Genomic DNA, 15,234 nt, shown 5'->3' with positions numbered 1-15,234 from the left:
AGTAAACACTAATATTAGAATAAATACTGATGATATTCATACAATACGTAGTGAATGTACATCACAGTGTTCATTAAAACGTCAGCATCAGTGCTTAACCATAGAGAACTCTGAAACCAAGCTTTCTTCAAAAGGAGAGATTCTCATTAGGTTTTACTGTATGTGTATTGTTCTAATGTGATCTTTTGTAATTATTTACAAGTTTATTGTTTTTTTTTTATTTATTTTGTTTTTAATATTCTGTCAATTTTTTTCTTTTTTTCCCAATTTGGTCCTGCCAATTCTCCAACCCGTTCGTAGCTCTCCTAGCACTAGCAAGGCTCCTGACACTTGAATCTCATGCCTCCTTAGATACATGCGAAGCCAGTAATCTCCTCCAACTCCACTGCACCAGCCAACATCAGTTAACCAAGAGTGGTCAATTGTGCTCTGGCCAATTCAGACTCCGGCAGCCGATGGCAAAGCGGCATAGCTCAGGATTCGAGCTTGTGACCCTCCGGCCATAGTGGAAGCGCATCATACCTCCGAGTCCCCAGATAAATGATTTTAAATAAAGTGCTTATATATTTAAAAGTTCAGTACTTTACTCTAGAACAGTGGCTGTAGTATATGTAGTAAAATCTGCCTGATTTCACAAAAGCACTACTAGCCTCTCTGTCTGTACATCTCACACACCCTCTGCTTATTGCAGCTGACAGAATACCCACTTCTATCAGCTCAGTCTTGGTTACACAGTGGCTAAACACTTCCCACTCTGTGCTCAATGCAGCCTGTCTGCTCTGAGAAAGAAAAAAACAGTCCCAGACAGTCGATCGAAAGTGCTTCCCCATGCGAACAATACTGTAGCGCAGATGTTATTCCAGACCAGTTGGACAAAGGTGCGCCTTTCAGCCCAGATTTAACGTGTAGTCCAGTCCAGCAGTGATATATGTTATCAAGTCAAAACATATATTCTTTTTAATTAAATTCCAAATAAAATGAACAATTCCATAGAAAATTCAAAAACAAATACTGAATTATTGTTTTAATAAAATGCAACCCAAAACTAACCCATGAGAAAGTAACATGTCCCTTTTATATTGAAGGCCTCAAGACTGGAGATTAACTAAGCAACCTAGAAAACAGTCACCGGGTTTTCCTCATTATATACCGTAGCAATATCCAATAGCTAATGGTGCTATTGCATTACCTTGATCGGTTACTGTATGATGCTGCTGAGGATTTGCACTGCTGTTTGTTGAGCTGCTATTATTGTTTCATATGTACTGTATTCATATCTTTTGTCTTTGGGACACACTGACGTATATTAGACCACTGCTTGTATGTACAATGTATGGACAAAAGTAACAACTGCTCATTTATAGTTTCTTCTGAAATCAAGAGTATCAAAAACAGCTGGCTTTTTACTAGATTTTGAAGCATTGCTTTGAGGATTTGATTGCATTCAGCAACAAGAGTGTTAGTAAGGTCAGAATGTTGAATGATCACCACCCCTAACCCCCCCAACTCGCCCCAAATCTTACATCCTTACATCCTTCTAGCCCACGCCTGGCATTATGCATGGTGCCAATAGATTTATGTTTATCTTCTCCAAAGAGACCTATTCTAATGGCAGTACTAGACAAGACAAGACTAGACAAGCTGTGTGTGTGCATTTGCACACCTGTGTCAGCAGTGGCTGTAACTTAAAATAGCTGAATGAATTTATTCAAAAGGGTGTATATAGTATAAATACTGGCCCTATACTGGTCAGCATTACTGGATTGGTATTGAAAGAATGATGTTATGAAGTTAAGCAAAGTGCGTCCATACAAAAGCATTATTAACAGCTTGGGTTTAGAAGGGAAAATATGGTACCATTTTGGTATCAGTATCTGCAGATGCTCAAGGTTGCAGTATCTGTATCGGACATTAAAAAGGGGCAATCGTGCCACCCCTAGTCGAAATGTGCTTGACACTGTGCTTGTTGTACAAATCCAGTGCAGACCTCTGATCTGATGCCGGCTATGTGTGATTAAGTAGTGTTTTTGTATGTGTGTGTGTGTGTGTGTGTGTGTGCGCCTCAGCCACAGGAGTCGTGATGAGGAGCGCATCTCGAAGCCGACAGCCGTGTCCACTCCTGTTAAGATGGTGGAAGATGCAATGCTTGTGCCATCCAGCGAACAGGGAGACAAACAGATACCCCCACTGCCAGGTCAGAAGCTTTCACTGTATAACTATTCTGTTGTCCATTGCCCTCTCTCTCTCTCTCTCTCTCTCTCTCGCTCCTCCAGTCTCTGTAGTGTCCTCCACCCACTGTCAGGTCACAACCCAGACTGTGTCTGATCACATCCAGACATCTCTTCTCCACTCCCTTTGTATTTTTCTCTCTTTTTATTCTCTTTAACCTTTGCCCAAAGCCAGTGGTGTTTAAACCAGTGACAGTTTGTTCATGTTTCATGACAGTATGTTTGTGTATAAATGTGTGTGTGTGTGTGTGTGCAGAGCCAAAGCCAGTGTATGCTCAGCCTGGCCAGCCAGATGTAGATCTGCCGGTCAGTCCATCTGACGCCCCTGTGCCCAGTGCTGCTCATGACGACAGCATCCTGCGGTAACTCTAACTTAACCAAAATATTACAAAACATGCAGTCAGGCTCACACATCATATGCATACAAAATGCTGATTTTTATTATAATTCATATTTATGTTAGTAGAGGCTACATCTCTGAAGTTCTCGAGTCCATTGCAATTCTTTAAGAAACAACTCGATGTGTCTAGTCTAGTCAATAAATCTAGTCCTGGATTACAGAGCATGCTGAATGAAGATTAGATATATCAATATAGAAAATATAGTCCAGGACAAGGCTTAATCTCTGACTGGGAAAGCAGACCTTAGGGTTCAGCGCATCTATGCCGTTTTAAACCTTTAATATTTAGCATGTGCATTGTTTTCCCCATTAGGCCCAGCATGAAGCTGGTGAAGTTCCGGAAGGGAGAGAGTGTGGGATTAAGGCTGGCTGGCGGGAACGATGTGGGGATCTTTGTGGCCGGAGTTCTGGAGGACAGTCCTGCTTCTAAAGAGGGTCTGGAGGAGGGAGACCAGATACTCAGGGTGAGCACAACAAATGGGACGCACAAAGTCCATTATAGTCAGCAAACTCCAGGGAGCAGGCTTCATCACTTGATTAAATCTATGAATTAAATGCAATAGCCGGATTTTGATCTAATCTCTTGGGCAAGCCAAACACATCCTGTAGATTTATTAATGGCTTTAGCATGTGGAGTGATTTTTTTTTTCTAGGTGCTGACAATGAGTGAGGCATTATTATATATTAACCCAGTATTACAGTGCCATTGTCATAGTATAGTAAAACATAGATCCAGTTACAATACAAACAACAGTACTGCATTTGTTGATGTATATCAAGGACCACAGTGGAATTAAGTCTGGGATGTATGTCTTGCTTTTATTGTCAAATAAACTAAACTAAAACTGAAACTATATATAACTCTTAACCACTAGCACATTAACCTTTACCCCAAAAGAGACCGTACATGGGCAACTCTTGAATTCCTTGCTTTTATAATCACATATGTACATATCTGAAGATTAGTAATTGAATAATGAACTGTCAAAGAGTAAAGGCACCCTAGAATTGAAAACTAGATTTTTTTTTTTACATAGTTGAATAATTAAAGTAGGGCTGGGCAGTTAATCAAATAGAAACGAAACCGACATTCAAAACCTCTAATTTATGTTGTTTTGCGCATATTGATTATTTAATTTATCATATTTTTTAAATTCACTGTATATTCTATCGCGTCTGTAATCATGTGACTCCACCCCATGTCCAGCCTGCGACATGGAAGCAACATTGAGCCAACTGAGCAACTCTAACAGCTTATATAATCATTCATTAATCGTAATCGAAGTAAACTATTCAACTAATCATGATTTTGACTTGAGATATTGACATATTACCCAGCACTAAATTGAAGTGACATACTGTGAATCTCAAACACTGCTGTCTACTCTTTTAAAAGTCCAACCCATGTAAGTAAAACAGGTGTAAAATAGGCCTTTTTCAAAACAGGTGAAGCACTGCGTGAGCCGATAAAGCTTTAAAGACATAGAAAGGAATAATTACAGAACATTAGGCTAGGCAATGCTATGTTGTGCAGCTGTGGATCATCACGGTGATGTAAAGCACAGCCTAATATGAAAAAAAAAATAACAAGCCCACCATGAAAGAAAAATCAGCAGTTTCATTCAAAGGCAAAATAACAGGCTTGTAGATTGGCTTGTAAAGCTGTATCTGAGCTTTGCTTCCCCCCCCCCCACCAAAGTCACTCACTTACTAAATGTACAGCAAAGGACAACTTACAGCACTCAATAAATGCAGTGTGTCACCTTTTATACTGACGTCCATCAAAACAGTGTCAGTCTTTATGTCAGAATTATGTTGTTGAACACAATGCAAGTGCTGTTATCTAGTGGGGAACATCTGCTGTTGGCTAATCTTGGTCCGTGAAGGGTGTGTGTGTGTGCCTGTGTTAAGCCTCCCACACTTTCTTGGAAAAATATTGAGAAACTATGTGACCCTTCGTTTGTGGTCAGAAATGACCATTGCATACTGCTGCTGTGACTCCATGCCTGTCTCCTCCCAGCCTCGGCACCTCCTTTGTTTTACCGTGTCACCACACACACAATGGCACTCATTGTTAGCCTCAAGACACCCGGTGGTGACTCACTGTTGTCAGTAGTTGGATTCTACACACAGAATATGAGTCAGATTCATTTAGGCCTTGTTTATCTCTGAAAACACTTTAATAAAGCATGTTTGCAGTCTTTCCTACACCAGCTTTAAAAGGGGACCTGCTGCGCAAACGAGTATGAGGGTAACTCCTCAAAGCTTTTCCTCCCTGCTGTAAAAACACACACTCCTCAGATTCCAGGCTGCTCCCTACAGTGAAGCTCCCAGCACATACTTTTCTGTCCACACATTTCTCCCACCGAGCAGCACTCAGAGCCATCAAACACAGAGAAAGTGTCCACTCCCCCTCCTCATCCTTCTTCCTCTCTCCCTGTACAGGTAAACAATGTCGACTTTGCAAACATTATCCGGGAGGAGGCGGTGCTTTTCCTGCTGGACCTGCCCAGAGGTGAAGAGGTCACCATCCTGGCCCAGAAGAAGAAGGATGGTAAGTGACCCCCCCCCCCTTCTTTCTCTCTTTCTCCTCCTTCTCTTCGTTCTCTCTCTTTCTCATGTACTGGCCCATTGTTTATTGACTTAAGCGTGCATGTGGGGGTGTGTTGGTGGTGCAACAGTTCCTTATTGTTCCCAAAGGGATAATTTGGCTAAAAGTACTAGGGGTGTACTTTTAGGGAAACAGCAGGACAATTGTTGTTTACCTGAAACTCCTATGCAGTGATATTAGGACACATACTGTAGGCTTGTGGGTATGTCTGACACATCCATGGACATGCTCATGCTTCAGAAAAGACATAGATATAGATACATAGGCTGCCGTACTAACATGGTTCTTATGGCTGATAAGAAGAGATTAGACGTGTCCTAGAACATTTCCACTACTAAACAACAAGCTACAGACACCACAAATAACACAGTGTTATCTTTAAGCATGCAGTATCGTCCCTGAAACATAGTGTGTTAATATTATTCAAAGGTCAACGGCAGTGTTAAAGAGGATATAAGGTATCCTTGTATAGAATTTTACTGGTAATGCCTCCATAAACAGAAAATAAATAAATAATTGAATAATTAAATGTTCTTTAATGAACAGTCAGTTATTATATAATTTAAATGACATAAAATATAATTAAAGTGGCACAGTTGGTATAGAAACAGATTCAAATGTCCCGCAAATGCATTGTGTGTAAATTACCTGGTTGACGTCCTAAAATATAGGAATTCTCAGTTATGGTGAAATGCATTGACTGAATCTACCTGGCTTGACATTCATTTGTATAGGTTACATACATGCAGTGACATGAATACAAATGCTTCCATTTTTGCACAGTAGCCCAGCATTGCCTGAATTTTCAGCTTTGCCGAAAATAAACCAATCCTGTTTAATCAGCTCGACAATTTTTTAAAAACAATTTTCTTCTAATCCTGATAGAATTATAATATCACTTTGCATCTCTGCCTTAAAATCACATCAGAAATCAGGAACTTTTGCCCAATTCCTGTCTGATTTTGGCAGTGCACCCCTATAAAAGTACTAATATGGGTAGAGGTGAATGGGTGAAGCGGTTGATGGCTTGCCTAAAGACAGGGCTAAAATAGGGCCCAGAATCTTTATTGCTATGGCTCTATTACGTCATGTGGAAACTTCCCTTAGCTGTCATCTGTGGGAAATTCATTCCTTTCCTGAACTGACTCCATAATATGATTGTTCTCGGTTGATGAAGTGACCTGCTCGCTCTCAGTGAAGTTCAGTGGTGATGTAATTTAATTTTAGCCCAATTTCAGTCCTATCTGATTTTGGCAGTGCACCCCTATAAAAATACTAAAATGGGTAGTAATAGAACGCAGTAGAGCCTCAAACTGTTGACCTATTAACCTCTTAATTATCTGTTATTTACAAAGCAGTTATTTCAAATACAAAGTAGTCATGATTTTTGGGCCACTTATTCTTCAATTCTTTAATAATCCATATACTTTCACCATAATAATTATCTGACATGTTTTGTACCAGTGTATCGACGAATCGTGGAATCTGACGTTGGCGACTCATTCTACATCCGGACCCATTTCGAGTACGAGAAAGAGTCTCCTTACGGCCTGAGCTTTAACAAGGGTGAGGTGTTCAGGGTGGTGGACACGCTGTATAACGGCAAACTGGGCTCCTGGTTGGCCATCCGCATCGGCAAGAACCACCAGGAGGTGGAGAGGGGCATTATCCCCAACAAGAATAGGTACAGCTAGTTTATTTCCTCACTGCATTCACAAACTGCAATACACCACTTATTCCCCACTGCATAGCACATTTTGATCAGTGTTTCTCACATGGTGACTCGTGTATTGCAAGTTATGCCCAAAACACATCCATGAAAGAGACCTAGTACTTGCCTTTTGTGCATTTCGAGCTGCACAAGGCATACTTTTCCCTTCATTACGATAGCAAAGACACACTGACGCCCAAATCAAACCTAAAGACTGGGCTAAAATCGGGACCAGAGCCTTTATTGCCATTGCTGCGCTTCATGCTAAACACAGCTCTATTACAACATGTGGAAACTTCCCTTAGCTGTCATCTGTGGGAAATTCATTCCTTTCCTGAACTGACTCCGTAATATGATTGTTCTCAATTGATGAAGTGACCTGCTCGCTCTCAGTGAAGTTCAGGGGTGAGGTAATTTAATTGTAAGTACATGGTGAATCATTTTTCCTAGATAAGAAACTACTACAGCCATAGTTCAGGGGTCCCAGATAGGGTATTGAATGGGGCCTATTGGCCTGGGCATTGCTACTTAATTGAAGGGGGTATCGTTCCTTTTTTTTTTACTTTTTTTGTGCCATATTTAACATTTAATTTGTGTGGCAGTGTTCTTGGGGAATGAATTTGCTGTGCATCCTGAGTATATTTGTGTTCTTTAAAAGACCTCCTACCACCAAGTTCAGTGGTGAAAATGCACCCGCTGCCTGAACACAGCTTGTACTATAAATTCATCTTCTCAACCCCCCCTCCATGAATTTATTCCCACAAAGACTGTGTACAGTAAACGTAGCCAGTAGCCGCTGGTAAGATTTTGTCTGTGAGAACAGGCCCTGCGGTACTCACAGTGGAGTTCCATGACGTGTACATGACAGTGTGCCACACTGACAATTATTATACACCATAAACCCACACCAACACACCGTATCTGGCTTGCGGTAGATAGTTGACGCTTAGTCATGTTTCAGGAACTCGCCATCCCTCACCCTTTGTGTTTTGTTGACATCGCAGATTGAAAGTGACACACACTGCTGTTGATGTTTGTCTCCCAGTGGGGACGTGTCTTCACTGTGCGATGATGGAGCACTGATGACTGTTTTAAAATGAAACTAACTGCAAGTTGACATCCTGCCATACGGAGCTACCGTTATGTCCCTAGACTGAAGTGCAGCATTCTTTTTTTCTCTCCAGGGCAGAGCAGCTGTCCAGCGTCCAGTACACCCTACCCAAAACCCCCGGTGGGGACCGGGCTGACTTCTGGAGGTTCCGTGGCCTTCGCAGCTCCAAGAGGAACCTGAGGAAGAGCCGAGAAGACCTGTCCGCTCAGCCTGTGCAGACTAAATTCCCCGCTTATGAAAGGGTTGTCCTCAGGGAGGGTGTGTACACCTGCTTCCTTTTTAAAGTTAACAGAGGATAGATGTTTACATACTTGGATTTGGAGATGGAGATGGAGATGGAGGTGATGGTTAGTTGTTGAGGTGATGTTGGAGTTAGGATTTTTTAGACAGGTTTGTCCATCATGAAGGGCGATGTATGAAGTCTTCTTCATTATATGGTGAATATGCTGGATACAATAATATTCTTGTATAAGCAATGTATCGTAGTGGTAAATTACTGGTATCTTTCCATGCGAACTTTGGATATATTCCAAAATGTAAACTTCCCATGGAAATTTTGGGAACCTTGGGAATTTATGGGAATTCATAGGAAATATTGGGTCATTTAAAGGAACTATATCATACACTATCATCAATGTACCCTTTTTGTCAACAGCAGACATGAAGCATAAGAGGCATAAAACTACAACTAAATTTAACAGGGAAATAAATGGGTAATTATGGGAATTAACTAGAATTAATGGGATTATAATGGGAATATTCGGAGCTAAGGGTGAGAAATCTGCATATAGTGGGTTAAGAAAATTGACTGAAGCATAATCCTGGCTAAAATATTTAGATATGGTACCAAAACAGTTCAATAGCAAACCTGCTGAGACCACACACCCTGCATGCACTGTTCATTCCTCCATCACATCAGCATATGTCCAGATGATTTCTACAAACCATAAATACCCGTTAATTCCCTTCAATTCCAATGGTGAATTTCCCAACTTTGAAAATTCCCAGAATATTGCAACCCTAGTGGTGCCACAACCCTAGTGGTGGATGGAGTCATAATAACAGCATTTAACAGCTATTCCCAGCTCTTTCTATTTCCACTACAAAACATCTGCTTTTGTACATAACCAAATATTTCTGTGTTTTTATACATTGATGTAGTTTTTGGTGGTGATTAGTCAACGAGCTGTAAGCAGTACTAACCGAAAGACGATTCCTCTTTCCAGCCGGATTCTTGAGACCTGTAGTGATCTTTGGACCCATTGCCGACGTCGCCAGAGAGAAACTGGCCAGAGAGGTGCCTGATCTGTTCGAGCTAGCAAGTGAGTGTCAGTTTACCACTCTCCCACACAAACCTTTTTTGGTAAGATGCACTGTCCTGACCATGTCTGTTCAATGTACTAATCCATCTAGCTGCTGCACACATTCTCCAGGGAATATCCCTGGCTCTTTACACATTTGCCGCCATTGTAAAAAGTAGCAAGCGCCTCCTGGCGTCCACGTTCAGTTAATCAGCGTGCACTGAGTGAGTGAAAGTAGTTCCACGCGTGGCAGTTGGATTTTGCATAACGTTGTTGCTTCATGACTGTATTTTGCCTTGCAGAAACACAGCACCCTGGAGAAGGGGAAAGTATGTCACTCACTGCATCAGCTTGCTTGATCAAGTGCTAGACAACCACAGGCTTTGCTTTATGGCATTAAATACATTTTTAGTTGCTCAGACTTGTTGCTCAGTGCTTGGAATGACTCTTCCTGCCCCCACCCCACCCACTCCGACCCCAACCCCTAAATAAAAGCAAAACAAACAAAACTGTTCATGTGGTCAACAGCACCAAACTTTGTAGCTGCCAGTCACGCCACCCAGGCCACATTACTCATGGACTCCCATTCGCTGCAGTTGCTTTTATTTCGTGGACTGTATTTTCAGTTGGAATGAATTTACATGATGTTACATGATGTTCATTTCCAATGATTTCTGCTGCTGGTGTTGTCTGGATGATTGTGGTATCGAGCAGCTGGTTGGGGTTTGCCCTGCTGCTCTCCCTAAATGCTGCTAGAGCCAGTGTGAGCTGAGGTCTTTGGGGCCTTTAGTGGTTTTAAGTCTGTGCTTTTTCATAGAAAAGCCCTAAAGGCATGCATTCACACATTTATGTTCTTTTTGCTTTGTCATAATGAGAAGTTTAACAAGTTCAATAAAAAGTTCAACTCAACATATTTCATAACTCGAGATTACAAACAAAATATTTTAATGAAATGTGTGAATCCATGGCCTTTTACTGCTTCCATATTTTCAATCAGTCTAGTACTCATAGGAAGGTATTCAGCCTCCAGATTGTCTCTGTGTTGCATAGAAATTCTTCTCTGGGATACATTTATATACACTATGTGGACAAAAGTATTGGGACACCCACTTTTTTTTTGGAGGAACTCCACTGTCTCTACTGTCCAGGGAAGGCCTTCGAACTACTTTAAAGCATTTTTGTAAGCATTTGATTGCATTCAGCAACAAGAGCGTTATTAAGATCAGGATGTTGGATGGACCTCATCCTAAACTCCCCAGCTTATCCTCAAAAATATTGTATGCAGCACCATCATTCCAGAGAACACAGTTCTACTGCTCCACAGCTCAAAGCTGGGGGGCTTTATACCCATCTAGCCAACGTCTGCCGTTAGGCATGGTGCCAACAGGATCGTGTTCATCTGCTCCAGAGAGTCTTGTTCTATTGGTAGTACTTCTCTGCATGGACTAGACAAGCTGTGATGGTGCAGTTTTCAAAGTAGCTGAATGCATTTATTAGAAGGGCTGTCCACAAACATTTGAACATATAGTGTATATTCAAAAAGTGAAAAGAAAGTGTCCCTGCACTCACTGAAAACTCACTCACTAATACATAAGTGCACAGAAAATACACAAAACCTAATTCAGACATTTTTACACCCATGTGAAACACCTCACACGTGAAACTGCATAACAAATGGACACACCCTTACGAAAACCCTTACTGCACATCAAACGTGGTCTAGACGTTGTATATGCTGCCGCATGCGCACATCCATACACAGTTCTGACGTCACTGTATGCTGGTGGAAGCTGCCTCCTTCTGCTGATCTTTTAACCAGTTCTGTCACAGGGGTTAAGATTAAAGCTTTCGAATAGAGTGACCGCTATTCCTAGACCAGTGTGAAAGGGCAGCTTCTATCTGAGGGTGATGTACCGAAGCATGAGTGCAAGTGCTGGACTGTAAACCTTGATGTGATCCAGTAACATTGATGCATTCTGCCCGCTGTGCAGAGAGCGAGCCCAGAGATGCGGGAACGGACCAACGCAGCTCCGGAATCATACGCCTTCACACCATCAAGCAGATTATTGATAAGGTGAGGAGCATACAAGTACATGATGTATAAAGTAAGAGCCAGGTACTGCACGACACACTACTGCCCCTCACTGGCTGAGCCTCGGAAATGCAGTTGACTCAGATCAAACGTTTGGAATCCTTGTCATATAAATATTTACAATTCTTTTACATGCAGTTAAATAAGTGTTATAGATTCACATGTTATAAATGACACACCAAAGCTGGCTGGACCAAGAAGATTAAATTATCATATACAGTCTGAACTGGTGATTGGGCAGGTGCAAAAAGGAATGACAGAAGTAGGCACCGAAGCTGAGAAATCTAGGCACTTGTTGTGGAAAAGAAGGGCTCATGGTTCTGTAGTTGTGTAGTATGTTAAGTGATCGTTCTGTGAAGTGAGCTTGGAGGGGAGTGGGTCTGGGACGCCAGGTCTCACTATTGAGCTTGCTGGAGCTACATGATGACCCCTGTGAAGAGCTTGCGAGGTCGTGGGCGAGTTAGAATATGGGTGCAGGGAATGAGTTGGTCCCTTTTGTGTTACCCCAATTATTAGGTACACGACTTTTGTCATTTTAGCCTGCAGGATTTCACTTGTTATTAGCCTTGATATTTGATTGCATTGTATGTATTTTATAACCTTTTTATTTATGTATATTTTTTTATAGTCACTTGTCTAGCATGCATTATACACCTGAACATTAGTTGAGTTTAAAATCTTTATTTTTTACAACAAAGAAAATATTCACTGTATTAAATATTATGCTGGCAGTTCTAACTGTTAATATTGGTTAAATGCAGTGCAGTTAGAATAAAATGCAATGAATTGAACTTGGATAAATATTTTAGATTTTGTATGTTGGAACTAGCAGTTAAAACCATGGTAATAATGGTAGTAATGAAGATCATACTGGCAAAAAAATATATATACACATATATATATAAGAAAAATTATAGATATTTTTCTTGTAGGATAAGCACGCAGTGCTGGACATCACACCCAACGCAGTGGACCGGCTAAATTACGCGCAGTGGTACCCCATCGTTGTGTTCCTGAACCCGGACAGCAAGCAAGGCGTGAAAAACATGAGGACTAGACTGTGCCCTGAGTCCAGGAAGAGTGCCCGGAAACTGTACGAGCGTGCACTCAAACTGAGGAAAAACAACCACCACCTCTTCACCGGTGAGAAGCAAATAAATGTGTTTGAGAAAATGAGCGACAGAAACAGTGTGAGGGTGACGGAGAGAGTGAGAGTGACACTGTACACTGTGTGAGTGAAGAGCGAGAATGAGAGCATACGTGTGACATATAGTCTCTAGACAGCAGAAACAGCTCCTTTGTACTCTGTATCCATATTGTTATTTATAGCTTGAATATTTTACAAATACAGGGACAAGGTGAGGCAGTTTTATACATGCTCCATGTGCTTGGGAAATTAAATTGAACCGGATTATAGGGTCAAGCATGACGAGCCACTTTGCAGTGTGCGGCTAATGGTCGTAAAAGATGCAGCTCAGGGCCTATGGGTCTATGCATTGGAGGAAGTGTGTATGGAGAGATGGTGCTGTCATGGGCTGTATAGCGAGATTTAGCATTGGGCACTTCAAGCATTTATGCAAATAAAATGTGTGAAGTGACTATTAAAATGATTTGTTGCCTTGCTCTGAGTTGACTTTTGAACTGCGTTAATGCTTTAATGTGAGTAGTCTAGCAATAATCTTTCGTTATGAGTTATGCGCTAAATGGAGCAGAACAGCCTCAAGTCAATTGAAACAGTCATAGTCAAGTACCTTTATGTACTTGTACCTTGTTGTTCTGGACACTTATTAAACCATCTCCAGTGCCTGAACTAAGATCACCTCCTTTCAAATGTGTAAAATTCATGTACGACCTGGCAGGCCTAGTTTAAGAGGATGGTGACGCCCTGACTGTGTAAAAAAATGTCTGTTATTGATTAGTGGGAGACGGTCTTTCCTCAGGGCAGCAAATCTCTACTACTTAGTTCGTATTTAAAATAGGTTTCCTGGACTAGGCCTAATCCCTGTCCAGATAAACATGAACCTGTTGGCACCATGCCTAATAGCAGGCGTGGGCTAGAGGTGTGTAAAACCCCACTGAATTGAGCTGGGTGGATTGGATGACACCATCCAATCGTGGTGGTGAAGTGGGGTGGTGATAATCCAACACCCTGACCGCACTCAGAATGCAACCAAATCCTCACAGCAATGCTCCAAACTGTACTAGAAAGCCTTCTCTGAACAGTAGAGATGGTTATTCCAACAAAAGCAGGATAAACTCTTTTTAATATACTTGATTTCGAAAGAAATAATGAATGAGCAGGTGTCCCAATACTTTTGTCCATATAGTGTAGATTGACTAGCAGTTTCTTGCCTGTTTTTCTGTCTGTCCCTTCTATGTAGCCACCATAAACATGAACAACATGAATGAGGGCTGGTATGGAGCGCTGAAGGAGAGCATCCAGCAGCAGCAGAACCAGCTGGTCTGGGTTTCAGAGGGCAAGGTGAGATTCCTGTTGCTGGTTTTTGTGTAATTTTGTGTAATTTGACCTCGTCACTGTGATTCCTGTAACTTTCTTTCCCTTCTTCTCTCTCTCTCTCTCCACCTCCCTCTCCACCAGGCGGACGGTGCTCCTGATGACGATCTGGACCTACACGATGACCGCCTGTCCTACCTGTCCGCTCCGGGCAGTGAGTACAGCATGTACAGCACTGACAGTCGCCACACATCCGACTACGAGGACACGGACACGGAGGGCGGAGCCTACACCGACCAGGAGCTAGACGAGACACTGAACGACGACACAGGGCCTCCGTGCGAGCCGGCCATCACCCGCTCGTCCGAGCCTGTCCGCGAGGAGCCGCCCGTCATCCAGCAGCCCCCTGGCTACCCCGCCTACCGGTCGGATGCGCTGAGCCGAATAGAGCCGGCCGGCTTCAAGGCCCCCGCGCCGCAGCAGGTAGCGTTTCTCAGAGCCGCGCACCTCCCCTGCTGCCTGGAGGCTGTGGTGTGCTTCAGGAAAGGGTTATGGAGGCGCTTGTGAAACTTAATAACAAAAAAGGGGAGGGTATTTTCAAACCGTATCGCTGCAATACTCGACAATATGTTGACCAAGTACTTATTTATTGCCATGTTTTCATTGTACATGTGTGTTTGTGTGCGTGCGTGTGTTTGCGTGTTGGTTTTTTTGTCGTTTCTGGAGTCAACAACAACAACAACAACAAAAAAAGAACAGCTTGGCTGTTAAACCCCCCCACCCCCCCAAAATAACTGTGAACTCTGGTCCTGGTGTGACTATCGTAGTTTTTCTCCTCATGTCCTTACCTATGGTAGAACGAAGCACCGTTGTGTTTAGCTGTTAGCCTTGTCCCTCACCCTTGTCAATCAAACTGATGTCATTACTACAGAGATTAATGTGCATGACTGAATCCTCAGTGTTCAACATATTACCATGTCTGTATTTATCAATCTGGGTCCAATAGTGATCTCTAAAGTGTCTTATCTAATGTGTTCCCAAAAAAAGGTAAAAGCCAACGGATGTTCCTTATACTAGAATTAAATACCGATCAGTGTATATTAACATGAGAAGCTTGTCCATTCATAGAGTCTTGCATGACACCGATTCCACATCCACTTGTTAAGCAGTAACACGAAACACCTTTGCTTTTGAACATGATTCACGCACACATGCTTGTTAGCCAGGCTCAGCGAAGGGCAGAAGAGCATGAGGAAGAGCCACAGTGAAGATGATTAGGGCTGCAGCGATTAGCTCACACACTTCACGCTCTACAGTAAATCACA

The 15,234-nt window shown here is 42.2% G+C and overlaps 1 protein-coding gene across 13 annotated transcripts in view; it reads left to right on the top strand.

The window, feature by feature from the left end:
- tjp1a (tight junction protein 1a) overlaps window positions 1–15,234 on the top strand; it is a 177,827-nt gene that overhangs the window by 150,835 nt on the left and 11,758 nt on the right. For 8 of the 13 annotated variants that reach the window (XM_072671473.1, XM_072671468.1, XM_072671464.1 and 5 more), the window contains 12 exons: window positions 2,067–2,194; window positions 2,485–2,590; window positions 2,942–3,092; window positions 5,074–5,182; window positions 6,704–6,923; window positions 8,135–8,319; window positions 9,288–9,383; window positions 9,665–9,691; window positions 11,354–11,436; window positions 12,387–12,597; window positions 13,836–13,936; window positions 14,054–14,392. In XM_072671473.1, the coding sequence (XP_072527574.1) occupies window positions 2,067–2,194; window positions 2,485–2,590; window positions 2,942–3,092; window positions 5,074–5,182; window positions 6,704–6,923; window positions 8,135–8,319; window positions 9,288–9,383; window positions 9,665–9,691; window positions 11,354–11,436; window positions 12,387–12,597; window positions 13,836–13,936; window positions 14,054–14,392 (1,756 nt within the window). The remainder of the gene's footprint in view (window positions 1–2,066; window positions 2,195–2,484; window positions 2,591–2,941; window positions 3,093–5,073; window positions 5,183–6,703; window positions 6,924–8,134; window positions 8,320–9,287; window positions 9,384–9,664; window positions 9,692–11,353; window positions 11,437–12,386; window positions 12,598–13,835; window positions 13,937–14,053; window positions 14,393–15,234) is intronic. The other 5 variants (XM_072671476.1, XM_072671474.1, XM_072671475.1 and 2 more) reach the window with 1 other exon arrangement.

This window comes from Salminus brasiliensis, chromosome 25 (assembly GCF_030463535.1).
Source record: "Salminus brasiliensis chromosome 25, fSalBra1.hap2, whole genome shotgun sequence".
In the NCBI taxonomy this organism is placed as follows: domain Eukaryota; kingdom Metazoa; phylum Chordata; class Actinopteri; order Characiformes; family Bryconidae; genus Salminus; species Salminus brasiliensis.
The sequence above is the reverse complement of the archived record's forward strand: the minus strand, read 5'-3'. Positions and strand labels throughout refer to the sequence as shown.